Source organism: Ambystoma mexicanum, chromosome 2p (genome assembly GCF_040938575.1).
Source record: "Ambystoma mexicanum isolate Mex_15411 chromosome 2p, UKY_AmexF1_1, whole genome shotgun sequence".
Taxonomy (NCBI): Eukaryota; Metazoa; Chordata; class Amphibia; order Caudata; family Ambystomatidae; genus Ambystoma; species Ambystoma mexicanum.
Window position 1 is genome coordinate 61,720,949 of NC_090923.1, and position 19,048 is coordinate 61,739,996.

General features: G+C 48.9%; 1 protein-coding gene across 1 annotated transcript in view; it reads left to right on the top strand.

Moving 5' to 3' along the window:
- Positions 1-19,048, top strand: part of LOC138567708 (tubulin tyrosine ligase 3-like) — a 673,617-nt gene that overhangs the window by 474,800 nt on the left and 179,769 nt on the right. Inside the window, exons 10-11 of the mRNA XM_069646178.1 lie at positions 9,525-9,699; positions 13,257-13,306. Of these exons, the coding sequence (XP_069502279.1) occupies positions 9,525-9,699; positions 13,257-13,306 (225 nt within the window). The remainder of the gene's footprint in view (positions 1-9,524; positions 9,700-13,256; positions 13,307-19,048) is intronic.

The following is a 19,048-nucleotide window of genomic DNA, read 5'->3' on the forward strand; positions in this document are numbered from 1 at the left end:
GTACACGTTAAAGAGAATTCCTGGACCATGAACAATTCATTTCCACCTCCTACAGAACTGATACAGGCCTCCTCTGTGCAAGGGATGAGTTCTTAGTGTCAATTGACACAAGTCATCTGGCCATCATGATTGTTCTCGGCTTGTTGAACCCTAAACCTCTTTGGTTCAGAAGAGCACTAAAACGTTTGCAAGGCTTTCAATTCCTTTTCTTCCCTTCCATCAAAAACCCATCACCTGGTATTGTTCGGGGGGTATCTGCCCTATATAGTATACCCATGCCGGTAACCCTGCCCCTTGGAAAGAACACCTGGCACATAAAATGAGTGTTTATGGAAAATGCTGTGGATGGATGTGCCATGCTCCTGGGGGAAAATACTCCTTATCCTGTTATCTAGAACTTGGGAAGGGTAAAGGTGTGAGTGGAATAGAAAACAGTACATGAAACTCCCTTCAACCACACATTTGATGCATTAGGCAGGCAACTGCTAATGCGATGTGCACCAGAGAAGACTTGCTGTGTTGAAGGACACCATTAGGATCAGAAGAGACTTTGTAATGGATTGGGAAGGCCCGGTAGATGTAGGGTAAACCCAAAAAAATGCCTTAAGAATCACCAGTGAAGGAGGCGTGTGACTGCAGGTAAAGCTGTGAAGCAGCTAAGAAAAAACTCCCCTTTAAATCCAAAAGGGGATCCCCGTCGCACTCCTTATGGGGAGCAATCATGGAAGGTTAGCTTATGCACTTTATAAGGGAGTAATCGAAGGGTTGACAGTGGCTAGCTAGTAATACTCTGTTTAATTAAATTTGGCAGGAAGACAGTACAGATCTCGCTGAAGATGAGTATTAGTACACAAAACGCGTTGGAGAAAATCAGTGACATCAAGAGATTGGATAACTAATTATCTGGGATTTGTCTAGGGAGAATTGAAAGAAAAGAAACACTTTTTTTGGTTAACATTTAAGAAATTGAACTTTTTAGTTACTTTAGTTCCTTGGATGGATACTGGGCCATAACACAATAGGGTTATTGATTTCAAAATTGCTTTAAAATTGTTCTAAAATATGTATATTTGAATTTTGGTATCTTTTGACATAAGTGGAAGAAAATGGTAAGAATTATGTCTTTTGAGACACAGAATAACATTACATGATAATAAAGATAAGACTGTAAATCTTATAAGTGGCACTGAAATAACTGAAGGTCCCTTTTTCCCGTAAAGAGGGTGAATGTGATCCCCTTTTGGATTTAAATGGGAATATTTTCTTAGTTTACAAGACAGGTTTTTTTTTTATACCTTCCATACGAACCTGAAATTTACATCTGGCTTTGGGACAAAAAACAAAGCAGATGCAATTGGGGACTGGCAAAAATAACTTGTGGCTAAATTCTCGGCAAGATACTCCTTTAAATACTAATTCACTTTCTCGGTAAGGGCATACACTCTACTCCAGGGCAAAATAGCTCCCGGTTCTAAGTCTATCTTGCAATCGTAGGACCTATGGGGAGAGAGTTCACCAGCTATCTTCTCATCAAAAACATCCCAAAAGTCCTTGTAACATTCTCAGACTCTCCTAACACAACTCCAACCAAATGAACCAAGGCTCCCTCTTCAGACAGACTCATAGCCACCAAATCCTTCTGAGCTACGGACTTAACCAAGAATTGGTTCCAAGAACAGTGCTCCACACAGAAGCCTGACTGCAATTCAACGACTCGTCTACTTCAGTCAATATTGGGATTATGAAGCATGAGCTAGGGCATTCCAAGGATAACTGAGGACCATTGATTAGCTCAAAAGATAACGCCTTCCCGTGACTGCCTGCTTCCTTCAATCATAGTGAAAAGAATTGTCTCATGAGTGAAGGGACCTGAGGTAAGCGAAGAACCATCAACAGCCCGTACCTGCTCCACAACTTCCTTTTGCACAAAAGGAATGCTCAAGGACTTAACCACCACCAGTCCATAAAATTCCCAGTTGCTCCTGAGTCAATAAGCACTGGACCAGAACTCTTCAAGGATGCTCCAAAGTATAAGGATATGTTTACTGTAATGTGCGGATCTGCTGCCTCAATGGTGTTGGCGACCTGTTGCGACTTAGCGTTGGAGTCTGGAACCCCTTGGAGTATTGGGACAATTTCCAAGAAAATGAACACTCCTTCCACAGTATAAACATACATTATTTTCATGAACCTATCCTTCTCCTCCTTTGTAAGTAGCCCTCACTGTCAGGTCAAAACTCCGGGACTTAAACTCTCTTTTGACAAATTCCAACCTTGGTCGATCAACCCTATGTGTTATCTTGCCATCCTCTGAACTCTTCTACGCTCAGCTTTACTTTCACTCAAACAAAAATCTAACTGAATCACTAACTATCAGAGCTGCACAGGAGGTTGGACGATTCAGGACCCCAGACAAGATGTCCTTTAACTCCTCCCGCAACCGCCTTAAAAGAGAGAAGCCCTCATCTCCTCTGGCAACAGCTTCCTAAAATCAAGGAATTAAATTGAATGATGTAAGTGACCCGGTCCCGGTTGCCCTGCCTTACCTCCAAAAGCTCACCATCCACCTTTAGCGAAACCTGTCCTCTGTCAAACATTTTAAGAAATTCCTCATGAAAGAGTCCAAGGATACTTATGGCTGCATGCCTCTGACTACGTAACAGAACTGCCCAATTTGACGCATCCTCAGACAAATACGACAACATAAATGTTACTTTTGCTGCCTCAGTAGGAAAAACCTCAGGTTGACTAAAAGAAGTGCAACTCACATTGAGTAAAGAAGGTCTGAAACCTCTTGGAATCTCCTCTGTAACGTTCCGGCAGAGCCAAGGGCACAGGCGTTCAAAAATGCCTAGTACCCCACACAGCTCCCTTATCTGCATCCCGTAATCTCTCTTCATCCTCCCTGAGCAAGACTGGATGGCCCTGACCCTCCTTGGTGCCTTTATCAACCTGAAGTCTCAGTTGTAACCTCCTGAATATGAGTTACCCTTTAACTTAACTCCTCAAACTTTCTATTTAAGCTCACATTCTCTGTGTGTGCTCCCTTAATTCCCTGATCATTTTGCCTCAGGTGTCCATTGTGGTCTCAGCAGGCTTCATGGCAGCTCAGGTGGACTAAATTATTGGCCTTTCCGTCAGCACACTTGTATTCCATGTAAAATCTTCAAGTCAATACATAAAATACATGATGTACATATAAGAATTAACAATATAAAATCATGCCAATATCATTGAGCGACCTTTGGGAACAGAGCACAGAGGAGAGTCCTGCTCGCTGCCTCTATCATTATTTTTATCACCCTATTTACATGTAGTGGTAGAATTTGCCAGATTCTTTTAGACTGTGTGGGATAAAAACATCATTGTTGTTCTGTCTCTCATCCCAGCTTCCATCAATATTGGCTTCAGATACATATGCCGCAAATATTTTGTTTTTTCGCACACCAACATATAATGCATCATTGATTCAGTCGCCTCGCACACATCATACATTGGTCTGAGTGCGATTCTTTCCAGGTGCGGTTGAAGGCCGCCACTGTGAGAGTCCCTAGTCTCACTCGCAAATATAGGGACTATTCGTACAGGGGTGTAATAGGGGTTTTGGTATAATTTTCTGCCAGGGGTCATGAGCTCAAGGTAGGCAGGGCCCAGTTTAAGCTTCATGGCATCAGTCACCAACTGGTCCCTTGCTCTTTGAGCCACACGAACCCTTTGAAATTTTCTCATTCCAGTTGGCTGGTTTTGAGGATTTACCCATACATTACCTCCCCCTATTTCAAAGTGGGTCTTTTTTACATCACAAAGCCAATCTATTGCCTTCCCTCCAATCACAGAAATCCCATGGGATAAGGCGTCTCTATATTTCTCTAGCCCTTCTTGATGCCACAGTCTTAGCCAGAACAGTGCTAGGCAAAAAGGCGCTAAGGTGGCCACAGGGGTTACTTCAAGCTCCAGGAGTATCAATGCGGGAGGACTGCTCCTGGGTAACAAGACCAATTTCTTTTAGGAATTTTAGTTTGCGAGATGACAATTTTTCCAGGTTGGCATGCCCCACAGTTCAACCCCATATAAAGCAGCCGGGAGAGCCTGCTTCCCATATACATCTAATGCTGGCGAGGTTTCTCCACGACCATGACTTGCATCGAAGGCCTTGATGGACCCCCCAAATTTTTCTAAGATAGAAACAGACTGTTTCACCTGGGTTACCCATACCTCAGATTCTTGGAATCGTACCACAAGGTAGTCACCATTTTTGACTTGATCTAGTTGGATTTCGTTCACCTTTAACACGAAAGGCTTAGATTTTGCAAATCGTGGCTTAAACACCAATACCTTTGACTTTTCAATGTTCAAGTGCAGTTCCAGCTCTTTGCACTTGGGCACGAATATCGCCAATGATTATTCCAAGCCTTGTGGGGTTGTTGCCAGTAATACTGCATCATCTGTGTAAAATAGTTATCTGTAGCCATTTGGGGGCAGTCCTTGCACTCCTTTAGCTGTTTGTCACTTATCTCTTGTATGTACAAGGTAAATAAAAGAGGTGCTATGGCACATCCCTGCCTCACCCCCTTTGTTATGTCAAAAGCTGTGGTGTTCTCACCTCCTAGACTATTTGAACAGCAGCGCTATTTCTGGAATAGAGGAGCCTAATTATTCAGATCAAATGTGCAGGAGCTTTGCGCAAGGTTCATAATTTCCACAGAGTTTCCCTGGATACTGAATCAAACGATGTCCTCAAATCAAGGAATACAGTGTATAGTTTGCTTCAAAACAGTATATTTCTGAATCAACATATGAATCAAGAAGCAATGGTCTATGGTTCCTCTGTTCCTTCTAAAGCCAGCCTGCAGTTCGCTTATAACTTTATTAATTTCTGCCCAATCTTGTAAATATCTTAAAATAATCTTCCCAAAGAGTTTGCCTGCACTATCAAGGAGGGATATCGGACGGTAGTTGGCCGAGTTTTCCCTCCTGCCTTTTTTATACAATGGGATTATGGTGGCCTTGTGCCATGATTCAGCGATTGCGCCTTTCCTTATAGTTGCATTAAATACCCTGCACCAAACCGAGCCCCTAATATCCACCTCATCCTTGAACAAGTCCGCCGGGATGAGGTCGGGCCGTCGGGCCGAGCTGCTATGCCAACTTTTTGGGAGATGATTGCTTGCTCTACATCTCTATAGTTATACACAACTGATTGTCACTCGGTAAAACAACCCCCTTGTTAATTGGTCGATGTGGGCCTTCGCCCTCCATTCCTCCATACAAACCCTCAAAATGGAGATGCCACTCTTCTGCTCCTATGCAGCAGTTCAGTGTCTAATCGCCTTTCCGATCCTTATCAGTTACAAGTTGCCAAAAGAGCAGCTTATTTTTTGTTTTGCTGGGCCTCAGACATACTTCTCCACTTTTCTTGTAGACATTTTTTTTGGAAGATACTATTTTTTGTATTGCGAGCGAGCGCAGCGCAACTTGTTTTTGTCTACATCCCCCTTTGTGTCTATGCAACCCAAGATTTTTGTTTCCGCCTCTCGGCACTCTTCATTATACCACTCATTTTTGCACAGTTCCCTTAGATACAGAAATATGGGGGAGCACACTTTCTTTCAACCTCTCATAGACTTCTAGTACAAGTGAGTCATTGGACTCAAAATCACTGATGGCGTCTATATTCGAGATGATTGATGTATAGAGTAATGGCTTGCCATCCTGTTCCAACACCTTTGCCCACTTGGCTGATTTGTGTGCGTAGCCTTCTATGGTCAATATTTGGCCATGTGTTACTTCTCTGGGTTTGGCATTCCTTATCCTGTGGCCTCTAATTCGTACGCTCAGGGCATAATGATCACTCTCTGTTCTTGTTTAGAACTCAAAATCTTCTACCCGAGCCCTCGCAACTCCTGAGATAAAAATATAATCTATAAGAGATGATCCATTATGGCACTTAAAAGTAGTTGTTGCAGACTAGTCTTTGGGAAAGCACCCGTTACATGCTCTTAATTTTAGATTATACAACATGCAGGCTCCCAAGCGGTGTGATCTCACTGAGAGGGGGGGGGCGTACAATCAGGGCAGGGATGTCCCAAGCTATATCTTGATCTTTCCATAGACCTTCCAGTATTCCCACTGGTTCAATCTGAAGATTAAAATCTCCTGCTACTAATATCGAACTGCTCAAAGGTTTTCCCCTTTGGGTGGTATTCAAGGTATCCCTTAGACAGGACAGTGTCGTCATGACTAATTTCAAGGAAGGCCTATTATAGATGTGAAACACTTCTATTAATTCATTATCTCCAGTTGATACGGATAACCATTGTAAATATACAGTGCCTGTTTGCTGAACCACCACCCTCCATCCCAAGCTAACCTCTACCAGATAGTCAGGCCACCACTCGGTCTGCCCTTTGGAAGCAGACACATGGAATGTTTGGTACCCTTGACAGAAGACTGGTTCGTAAGTCCACATCTCCTGCTACACTATTACATTGAAACGTCTTATAAAAGCACACTAGTTTGCATCGTCTTCGAGTCTGTTCAAGCCGGCTATATTCCAAGACACCAAGGTAAAACTCCCTTGCCCCTTATCTGGGCTACTGTCCACCGCTCCCAGTCAATCCACATCTTCGGTATCGCCTCGTAGCCTAACGTGCTGCATAATGGGTTCCTTCTCCTTCCTCTTGTGTCCTATCAGGGCTAGAATGTAAGCCCTGTTGCCGGTGTAATCTCTTCCCCTATTACTGGTATTATCGCCGACCCCCAGAAGTTGCAGAAACTCTGGGGATTTCAGAGCAGCCGAGGACATCCCACACTGACAGGACCTTACGGTCTATACTCAAAAGATCCTCTCCTTGTGCCCGTGACCGAAATAACACCTGTGTATAATCAAAATGGGAGTTTGGTGTCCTACCGCTCTGACAAAACATTATGTCATCTCTAATTAGTGACAAACAACCTTTTGTATGCCGGATCCAATAGATGCATGTGTTCTTAAGGCTCTCCTGGTCCTCACATGGGGCAGGGAACGTTTGTCATAATAACTGTGGGGCGTGGCTCTATTCAGACCATTCTTTATTTGATCATAACCTAAAGACTTGCTAAAGGGCATTGTGTGTTAGTGGGGATGCCTATTCAGCTTGCATTCTTTTTTGTGCCAGGTCCATGAGCCTAGGGCCCCCTGAGGTGTTAGAATACCAGCCGCTCCAGGGGTTTATGTTTCCCCTTCCAATAGTGGGCATGTTGCTCAAAGGAGTAGCCTGAGGTACCATATTTTGAATTTGTGGTTTCTCTTTTGCTCTATCGGTTTCACCACTACTGCAAGTCCTAACTCTTGCTACAGATCCCAATTCACCTACCTTACTTTTCATCTCTTTAATTGTCCATGTTACCTCTTTCAGCCATTTTCCTAATTTAATGTTGATAATCTCTTCCAACTGCAGGATTAATTCTTTCGCCAATAATCTCAGGTTATTAGGTTCTGAGTTGGCTGTCACCCCCTCTATTTTACTTGTATACTCTTTCTGTGTGCCCACTGTTTGCAACTTAGTAGGGCATGGTTTCTGCAAATTCCTTTGCACTACCAGTTTCTTGCACCCCTTAGTTGCATACCTCCTTTTGCATCCTACTCCCAACTTGCGGGCCTCTTGGTCTCTTGCTCCGTTGGTGGTTTCGGATGAATTAGCATGAGGAGTAAGGTGCATCGACATGGTTGCTGCTGCTGAGAGGGGGCCATAGCGGTCAGACAGCACTATTGAGGGTGCCATTTCATACAAGTCTGGTCCACCGGTCTCTTTCTCACTGCTTTTCTTTCGAATGATTACTGGTGATCTCTAACTGTGATTGGACTAAATTGGCGGGGTCATCCTCATTTAGTCTGTGAGTGGTTTTGGATACTTGATTATTTTGGCATTACATTTCTATAATATTAACATCTCTGGCTTCTAAAGTCCTGTCATTATTGATGACTGGGAACTGGTAGTTTTTACCTCCGTCTTGCCCTGGCAGTTGTTCAACTTAGAAAGGTGCTAACCTTTCTACCTTGGCAATACCTCTACTTGCCCTGGCCGGGGATTTTGTTTTTAACACAGGGTCCGGATCACAAAAATCTATTAAATCGAGGTCTTTAGTCATGACCACACAGTTGGAATTAATTACCCTTGGCGTTTCTTCAGCTCCAATGTTCCCCTGGGACAGGCTCCCTGTCTCTTTTCCCCCCTCTCCCCCATTATCATCTATACACTCAATACTGTCATGCGCCATTCTAATCCATTATTCAACCCATTTTGGTTGATTCAGGGTTCCTTGCTGTCCTCGGTCGCTCATGCAAATTCGTGAGAACTATTTACACCCCTCCAACAAACCAATTCACCAGCCACCACAGTTGCAATGTCAAGGCTGGCTCATTATCATAGGCTAGCGCTCAAATCATGAGCCATCCACAGGCATCCAAGTGGGAAGCAGAGAAAAAACAAATGAAGCAATATTGCACTCAGTGGCGGGCAATATGGGTTCTGAAGAGCAAGTAAAATATGACTTATGGGCCTGAGAAAAGCAAAGCTACTTGAGGAGAAGGGCTACCAGCTGATAGGAACCAGTATTGCCCAGAAGCTGGAGGCAATATAGCTGTTAGCGCCCATCTCCTACGCTGGATGCTAGGTGTGAGTATATTTGAGAAGCTTTAAAAAGAAGAAATACATTTGTGAATTGTTGCCAAGCACAGTACACTCAGTGGCCACGCAGGGAATGCCATTTCTTACGGTTGGCACTAGGAGGTGGGGCTTGCCAAGAGAAAGGCAGAAGGGCTGTGGGGAAAAGGGTGGAGGGTGGGGCACCCAGCCGCATGGGGCAGAGCAGACTCTGACAGGTGACGGGTAGCTGGGGTGAGTCGAACTAACCCCAGAGTACAACATGCATTCATCGGTACCATCAGGAACATTGCCATACCAGTCATTATTGCCCACAGGCAATAATGACTTGCTCATGACTGACCCAGCGCAATGCCTCCTTCCACTCTGGGCGATATTCTCATGTATTCCAGCCCTACCTTTGGATGCTTACATCCAAACTCATGCCACCTGAAACATCTCTTAAGACTCCTTTCTTCAAACAGATGTGATAAGTTGGAGAAGATATAGAAAACCTGTTGTGAAGAAGCAATTTGTAGATTACCAGTCTGACTGAAGGTGGAACCATTGAATGGGCGCAGTATGTTTGAATTGTCCTACTAAACATTACTAGATGTGTTTTTCCTTGTTCCACAGATTGTGAGTAGCACTAATACAATAAGTTAGTTATGATTATGTTTGGTTTTAATTTTTAGCTTAAGTCTACTTTAATATTTTTGTAGGATTCTTCCATATTTCTTCTGCTGATGATCCCATGTCATGAGCCTCCCAGAGGATGGGATCTTCCGGCTATGAGTTTTACAGGCACCTGTATTGAAGACCATGGCCTCCTGCATCATAACAATGGCACTGTCCAGGGTTCCTTACTTCTCAATGTCATCTTTTATGATTTTATTCTAGCTAAAGAAAATCTTCACCATCCACGGCCCATATCCCGTTATCCGGAGTGCCCTACGCAACAGAGGTTGGGTGGAACGTAAGTTTCCCAAAATACCAAAACCATCGCAGAAAAAGGACAAGATGACAGATGAGGAAATGGGCGATGAGGACGGAGATGACAGCGGGGATGACGATGGTGTGTGGTCTGCTATAAGCATGTTACCTCTGGCAGGGTGGTGGGTGGCACAGTACTGATTTTGGGTTGGTTTGGTAATTGATGCGTGTAACACAGTAACAAAATATCATTGAATAGCATCACACTTATTTTCAATTTTGGCCCAATGGGGCAATGTAATTGTATGCTCTGCTGTCCTACACTGTGCTACGCCATGTCCTTATACTGTGGATAATGCAAGCCTACTTAAAGGCAGAAACCTTCCCAACTTTGGCTGCACTGCAGAGGCTTCTGCAGGTTGGGAAGTGAGCTAGGTAAGCAGGTCACCTAGTGTTGAATTTCTGGAGAAGTATTCTGGTGTGGAGCTCGAGTTGGTGGCCCGGGCAGTTTTGCTGTGTAGCATTCTTTCATGGGGAACCTTGAAAAGTAGGTGGCTGCGCAGTTGTTTAAGCCTCTGTTGCAGCATTGACTTAGGAGTTCATGCCCAACCATCCTCTTTGTTAATGCTCCTGCATTTGCCTATTTGGGTGACAGGGTGTCCAAACACAGTAGGATTGTGAATGGGGACAACTGGAGGTGATATGCACCCAGACGTACAGACTCCGTTTTGCAATCATTTGGTTGCAGGCTGTGTCATTGCCTGTAGGCTTTCGGGGGCTAGGAGTGAGAATTGCAGAATCCTTTCCTTGCAAGGAAGGGTTTGTGTTTCTGTGGACCTGGCTAAGCTAAGGGATCATTAGGTACTTGTTGGGGAGTGCGGTTTGCAGGGGGCAATCATGTCTTGTGGTTGTGCATGGGCTAGCATGATGGAATAGCGAGAGCTTGGAGGTGGCAAGCAGGATCCGGATGCTTGTTGCAGGTTTGGTCTGTGTTTTTCCAAGGGTTTCAAAATATATGCAAACATCTCTTCTGACCAAATACATGAATATTCCAATACTAGTTTCAATTTAAAAATAAATGTTCACTTAATTTCGTATTTCAATGCACATATGTCTCATTTTATAATGGAAATGCCTCTTTGAATACCTTTAACAATTAAAAAAAGTCGATTCCCAACTTCAGAATTCTTGCAATAAGTGAATCCCTCTTCCGCATTTCCTGCCACTGTGGCCAAGCCCCGTGTGTCTGTTTTAGGCTCCAGGATCTCCAGGGTCATTCATGTGTCTCTGTTTTAAGGTATGGTTCCTCCTGCCCTACAACAGACCATTTTGACTCCCCTTTTCAAAAATGCCTCCCGGGATTCCAACTAACTATTGAAACTATCGACCCATCTAGGGCACCCTCAATGCCCAGGATTGTGGAGAATGTAGCTTCCAGTCTTTCTTAGAATGCACCAGTCCAGTTTCTTCCACAAGGATAGGCGCGAGAGCACACTCCTGATGGTTTTGCATACTATCCTCATCTAAGCAAAGGCCATCTCCCTCCCCCAATCATGCTTGACTTGTCATTGGCTTTGGGTACCGTGAGTCACAGGCTCCCGCTGGATCAGAAGAAGAGACATTTTTGGATTTCTTCTGCTGCTTCTTCATTGGTTGAGGGCAGCAATTACAACTGCAACCTCTTTGCCAATTCCTATTTAAGGTGCATTGGAGAGTAACCCAGGGGGTCTCCTCTGTCCCCAGTCTTATTTAACATCTACCTGGTTCCGTTGGTGAGGCTACTCAATAGTCAATAGTCTAGACCCCAGATTTACGCAGATGTCAAGCCAACACTGAGGGCCATTGCTCATCAATGTCTATTGCGTGTGAATGAGGGCCACCACGACTTCTCAGCCCTCTCCTCTGTTCTTGACCAGGTAAATCAGTGAATGAGAGTGGACACAGGCTCCACTGTTCTAAGACGGAGGTGCTCCTACTCTGTCCATGTCTCCCCACCCCACCTGCTCTGCTGGCATGTTTGTCCAAGTGCGCAGAGAAGATGAAAAGTCCTGGTATTATCTGGGATGTGGAGCTTAGCCTGAGTTTACAGACCCCTGCTGCACTTAAAGGGTCTCTCTTTAAGATATGCCAACTAAAGAAGAGTCATTTATTCCTATCAAATCACCATCTGGGGGTGGTGGGATCACTTGGCAATTCTTAGTGAACTGCCCATTTATGTTGGAACCCCACCTGTCAGCCCCTCCTCCTTCAATCATTTGATAGGTTGCCACTGTGTGAGTGATTTTTGGTCTTCTCAAGCATGATCATGTCTCTTTGTTGAGCCGACAATCCCACACGGGCTGCCTGTGCAGAGGCGAGTCTTCTTCAGGTATTTTGCTTCATTGCCTCATCTTTATCTTGCCTCGAGAACGCACCCCTATCTTCCCGAGACGTGTTTACCTTCCTCGTTGGCACACTTCAGCATTCTTTCATTTCAAAACTAGAGGCAATAGGAGTTTCTCTGCCCAATTCCCTACATTTCTGAACCATCTTCCAATGGCGATCCATCTTCTCCTGGATTCCGCCACATTCAAGCAAGCACTGAGAGTGTTCTTATGCCTGTCAATTCCATTATGCACGGTCTCCCTGTATAGGTGAATAAAGCCGCCTGCGGTTACTATTGCCTATTCTGCTCCTGGGGGCATTTAAGCCTGTTCAGTCTGCACAGTTTCCATAAGCAACAAATGTAATCAACTCAAGTCAAATTAAACTTTTATCAAGACTGAGTTTTTTTTATCTTTATTCGGTTCTATAGAGGATAGGTATGGAAATAAATGGGGCAGAGGATGTTGAAACAAAGAACATGGTAGGGTAAGAAGTAATAAGAGTAACATTCAGTGTTTTGAGAGCCTGTGGCTGAATATGATGCGGTCAGCATTGCAGAGGCAGAATTACATGCGCATAGGCAAGGCAAGCAGTGGGCGCACAGTCTCACAAGTGAGCATAGTGATTTGTGATGCAGAAAGGTAGCAGACATGCTGTGGCAGGAAGTGGATCAGATCTTGTGAAATTTGGCTACATTCACCCTGCTGGCCAAATTACACTGAGATGTAATGCACCCTCTTTGGGTGCATTAAATCTCAGTGAGCTTTGCCCACCGAGAGAAGGAGTCACAGAGTCATATTGCAACATAAGGCCGGCAACGGTCAACAATAGACCTTCTCTGCATAATGCTCCTTGCAGCGTTGCAATCACTTAATGTTTACTTTATTGTGCAGCCATGACTGGGTTCTGTGTTCTATGCCTCATCTCTGGAGTGGCTGTAGAGCACAGAACATGGAATGTGAAGGGAAAGATGCCAGTGAAGAATGTTTACTGTTCATAACGGCTGTGTTGCGATCCCTTTGCAACATGAGGCTGGCAAAGGTCAATAATAGCCCTTCTCTGCATGATGTTCATTGCACCGTATAGCAGTATTATCTGCCGCTGTAAGCAATGCACTCAAAACAGGTATGGAAAATGCCCCAAATGCAATTTTAAAAGCGCTGCATTCAGATTTTTGGAAATACATCATGTGGTATTTAGGAAAAGTTGAATGCGTTACCGCCTTGCCTGTAGTACTGTTGTAATCAGTTGGGTTCCCAGAACTACCGCATGTGGTATTGCTTAGAGAATGAGAAAGATATGGATAACTCTGGCGATGTTGATTTTTCTCCACAGATGAAGACCCTGTCGAAGACGACGACCCTTTTGGAACCAACGACCTCATGGTTAGTGTTACAGTGCTTTGAAGCGCTTGAGGGCTTCTGGGTGCATTCTGCAGGCTACAGGTTTGAACACAAGCAAAACTCATCATCATACTGATTATAATAACAATAACCGCGATGATTATCAGAATAGTAATCCGATATGCATATAGAACTCTGAGGAAGTGTGTGCAATGTGGCTGCACATGCGCAGACAGGCTCAGACTGGCCTATAGGGCAGGAGGGAAAGGCCTGCAGTGCCAGCCTATGATGCTGCACATGCGCAGACGGGCTCAGACTGGCCTATGGGTCACGAGGGCAAGGCCTGCAGTGCCAGCCTATGATGCTACACATGCGCAGACAGGCTCAGACTGGCCTATGGGGCATGAGGGCAACGCCTGCAGTGCCAGCCTATGATGCTGCACATGCGCAGACGGCTCAGACTGGCCTATGGGGCACGAGGGCAAGGCCTGCAGTGCCAGACTATGATGCTGCACATGCGCAGACGGGCTCAGACTGGCCTATAGGGCACGAGGGCAAGGCCTGCAGTGCCAGCCTATGATGCTGCAGATGCGCAGACAGGCTCAGACTGGCCTATGGGGCATGAGAGAGGGCAAGGCCTGCAGTGCCAGCCTATGATGCTACACATGCGCAGACAGGCTCAGACTGGCCTATGGGGCATGAGAGAGGGCAAGGCCTGCAGTGCCAGCCTATGATGCTGCACATGCGCAGACGGGCTCAGACTGGCCTATAGGGCACGAGGGCAAGGCCTGCAGTGCCAGCCTATGATGCTGCACATGCGCAGACGGGCTCAGACTGGCCTATAGGGCACGAGGGCAAGGCCTGCAGTGCCAACCTATGATGCTGCACATGCGCAGACGGGCTCAGACTGGCCTATAGGGCACGAGGGCAAGGTCTGCAGTGCCAACCTATGATGCTGCACATGCGCAGACGGGCTCAGACTGGCCTATGGGGCATGAAAGAGGGCAAGACCTGCAGTGCCAGCCTATGATGCTGCACATGCGCAGACGGGCTCAGACTGGCCTATAGAGCACGAGGGCAAGGCCTGCAGTGCCAGCCTATGATGCTACACATGCGCAGACAGGCTCAGACTGTCCTATGGGGCATGAGAGAGGGCAAGGCCTGCAGTGCCAGCCTATGATATGATATATGATATGGTATTTGTAACGCGCCTATACACAGGTGTTTCAAGGCGCGACGGGGCAGGGAGGGGAGGAACAAGGGGAGACAGACAACGATCCTACTAGGCCAGGTGTCATTCAGATCGCGCAAGTGCAGGGGTGGGGGAGGGGGAAAAGTGCAAGGGGAGGGGGGGAAGTGCAGTACAAGGTAAGTGGCGTAAAGTAATAAATAAATAGGGCCAGCTGGTGGCAAGTGCAAGGTAAGTGCAGAACAAGTGCTGGGGAAGGGGGGGGCTGTAGGGATACAGAGACAGTCCCGCAGTGCAGAGGGGTTCCAGGGCATCAGTGCAAGTGGAGAGTGGCTGGGCCCTGGGCCGAGGCCGTTTAGAGAGGTCCAGTTGCAGGATCAGTGCAGTTTCAGTGAAGAATATTAGCTGTTTAGCAGGGGAGAGGGAGAGAGAAAGCAGAAGCAAAGAGGAAGGTTTTGAGGTGCTTCCGGAACCGGAGATGGTTCTCCTCGAGTTTCAGGGAGGCAGGAAGGCTGTTCCAGAGGGAGGCCCCTGCCGCGGAGAGAGATCTACCCCCAGCTCGTTGCTTCGAGAAGCGGCTGACCCTGAAGGAGTTGGAGGCGGATGAGCGAAGGGCTCGGGAAGGAAGATATTTGGGAAGAGAGAGTTGAAGGTATTTAGGACCCAGGCCCCAGAAGGCCTTGTGGACAATGCAGAGGGTTTTGAACTTTATCCTCGCAGCCACTGGGAGCCAGTGTAGAGATTTAATGCATGATGCTGCACATGCGCAGACGGGCTCAGACTGGCCTATGGGGCATGAGAGAGGGCAAGACCTGCAGTGTCAGCCTATGATGCTGCACATGCGCAGACGGGCTCAGACTGGCCTATGGGGCATGAGAGAGGGCAAGACCTGCAGTGCCAGCCTATGATGCTGCACATGCACAGACAGGCTCAGACTGGCCTATGGGGCATGAGAGAGGGCAAGACCTGCAGTGCCAGCCTATGATGCTGCACATGCGCAGACGGGCTCAGACTGGCCTATGGGGCCGAGGGCAAGGCCTGCAGTGCCAGCCTATGATGCTACACATGCGCAGACAGGCTCAGACTGGCCTATAGGGCATGAGGGAGGGCAAGGCCTGCAGTGCCCGCCTATGATGCTGCACATGCGCAGACAGGCTCAGACTGGCCTATGGGGCATGAGAGAGGGAAAGACCTGCAGTGTCAGCCTATGATGCTGCACATGCGCAGACGGGCTCAGACTGGCCTATGGGGCATGAGAGAGGGCAAGACCTGCAGTGCCAGCCTATGATGCTGCACATGCACAGACAGGCTCAGACTGGCCTATGGGGCATGAGAGAGGGCAAGACCTGCAGTGCCAGCCTATGATGCTGCACATGCGCAGACGGGCTCAGACTGGCCTATGGGGCCGAGGGCAAGGCCTGCAGTGCCAGCCTATGATGCTACACATGCGCAGACAGGCTCAGACTGGCCTATAGGGCATGAGGGAGGGCAAGGCCTGCAGTGCCCGCCTATGATGCTGCACATGCGCAGACAGGCTCAGACTGGCCTATGGGGCATGAGAGAAGGCAAGACCTGCAGTGTCAGCCTATGATGCTGCACATGCACAGACAGGCTCAGACTGGCCTATGGGGCATGAGAGAGGGCAAGACCTGCAGTGTCAGCCTATGATGCTGCACATGCGCAGACGGGCTCAGACTGGCCTATGGGGCATGAGAGAGGGCAAGACCTGCAGTGCCAGCCTATGATGCTGCACATGCACAGACAGGCTCAGACTGGCCTATGGGGCATGAGAGAGGGCAAGACCTGCAGTGCCAGCCTATGATGCTGCACATGCGCAGACGGGCTCAGACTGGCCTATGGGGCCGAGGGCAAGGCCTGCAGTGCCAGCCTATGATGCTACACATGCGCAGACAGGCTCAGACTGGCCTATAGGGCATGAGGGAGGGCAAGGCCTGCAGTGCCCGCCTATGATGCTGCACATGCGCAGACAGGCTCAGACTGGCCTATGGGGCATGAGAGAGGGCAAGACCTGCAGTGTCAGCCTATGATGCTGCACATGCGCAGACGGGCTCAGACTGGCCTATGGGGCATGAGAGAGGGCAAGACCTGCAGTGCCAGCCTATGATGCTGCACATGCACAGACAGGCTCAGACTGGCCTATGGGGCATGAGAGAGGGCAAGACCTGCAGTGCCAGCCTATGATGCTGCACATGCGCAGACGGGCTCAGACTGGCCTATGGGGCCGAGGGCAAGGCCTGCAGTGCCAGCCTATGATGCTACACATGCGCAGACAGGCTCAGACTGGCCTATAGGGCAGGAGGGAAAGGCCTGCAGTGCCAGCCTATGATGCTGCACATGCGCAGACGGGCTCAGACTGGCCTATAGAGCACGAGGGCAAGGCCTGCAGTGCCAGCCTATGATGCTACACATGCGCAGACAGGCTCAGACTGGCCTATGGGGCATGAGAGAGGGCAAGGCCTGCAGTGCCAGCCTATGATGCTGCACATGCGCAGACGGGCTCAGACTGGCCTATGGGGCATGAGAGAGGGCAAGGCCTGCAGTGCCAGCCTATGATGCTGCACATGCGCAGACGGCTCAGACTGGCCTATGGGGCACGAGGGCAAGGCCTGCAGTGCCAGCCTATGATGCTACACATGCGCAGACAGGCTCAGACTGGCCTATGGGGCAGGAGGAAAAGGCCTGCAGTGCCAGCCTATGATGCTGCACATGCGCAGACGGGCTCAGACTGGCCTATGGGGCATGAGAGAGGGCAAGACCTGCAGTGTCAGCCTATGATGCTGCACATGCGCAGACGGGCTCAGACTGGCCTATGGGGCATGAGAGAGGGCAAGACCTGCAGTGCCAGCCTATGATGCTGCACATGCACAGACAGGCTCAGACTGGCCTATGGGGCATGAGAGAGGGCAAGACCTGCAGTGCCAGCCTATGATGCTGCACATGCGCAGACGGGCTCAGACTGGCCTATGGGGCCGAGGGCAAGGCCTGCAGTGCCAGCCTATGATGCTACACATGCGCAGACAGGCTCAGACTGGCCTATAGGGCAGGAGGGAAAGGCCTGCAGTGCCAGCCTATGATGCTGCACATGCGCAGACGGGCTCAGACTGGCCTATAGAGCACGAGGGCAAGGCCTGCAGTGCCAACCTATGATGCTACACATGCGCAGACAGGCTCAGACTGGCCTATGGGGCATGAGAGAGGGCAAGGCCTGCAGTGCCAGCCTAGGATGCTGCACATGCGCAGACGGGCTCAGACTGGCCTATGGGGCATGAGAGAGGGCAAGGCCTGCAGTGCCAGCCTATGATGCTACACATGCGCAGACGGCTCAGACTGGCCTATGGGGCACGAGGGCAAGGCCTGCAGTGCCAGCCTATGATGCTACACATGCGCAGGCAGGCTCAGACTGGCCTATGGGGCAGGAGGAAAAGGCCTGCAGTGCCAGCCTATGATGCTGCACATGCGCAGACGGGCTCAGACTGGCCTATGGGGCATGAGAGAGGGCAAGACCTGCAGTGCCAGCCTATGATGCTGCACATGCGCAGACGGGCTCAGACTGGCCTATGGGGCCGAGGGCAAGGCCTGCAGTGCCAGCCTATTATGCTACACATGCGCAGACAGGCTCAGACTGGCCTATGGGGCATGAGAGAGGGCAAGGCCTGCAGTGCCAGCCAATGATGCTGCACATGCGCAGACAGGCTCAGACTGGCCTATGGGGCATGAGGGAGGGCAAGGCCTGCAGTGCCCGACTATGATGCTACACATGCGCAGACGGGCTCAGACTGGCCTATGGGGCACGAGGGTAAGGCCTGCAGTGCCAACCTATGATGCTGCACATGCTCAGACGGGCTCAGACTGGCCTATAGGGCAAGGCCTGCAGTGCCCACCTATGATGCTGCACATGCGCAGACGGGCTCAGACTGGCCTATGGGGCATGAGAGAGGGCAAGGCCTGCAGTGCCAGCCTATGATGCTGCACATGCGCAGACGGGCTCAGACTGGCCTATAGGGCAAGGCCTGCAGTGCCCACCTATGATGCTGCACATGCGCAGACGGGCTCAGACTGGCCTATGGGGCACGAGGGTAAGGCCTGCAGTGCCAACCTATGATGCTACACATGCGCAGACGGGCTCAGACTGGCCTATGGGGCACGAGGGTAAGGCCTGCAGTGCCAACCTATGATGCTACACATGCGCAGACGGGCTCAGACTGGCCTATGGGGCATGAGAGAGGGCAAGACCTGCAGTGCCAGCCTATGATGCTGCACATGCGCAGACGGGCTCAGATTGGCCTATGGGGCACGAGGGTAAGGCCTGCAGTGCCAGCCTATGATGCTACACATGCGCAGACAGGCTCAGACTGGCCTATGGGGCACGAGGGCAAGGCCTGCAGTGCCAACCTATGATGCTACACATGCGCAGACGGGCTCAGACTGGCCTATGGGGCATGAGGGAGGGCAAGGCCTGCAGTGCCAACCTATGATGCTACACATGCGCAGACGGGCTCAGACTGGCCTATGTGGCACGAGGGTAAGGCCTGCAGTGCCAACCTATGATGCTACACATGCGCAGACGGGCTCAG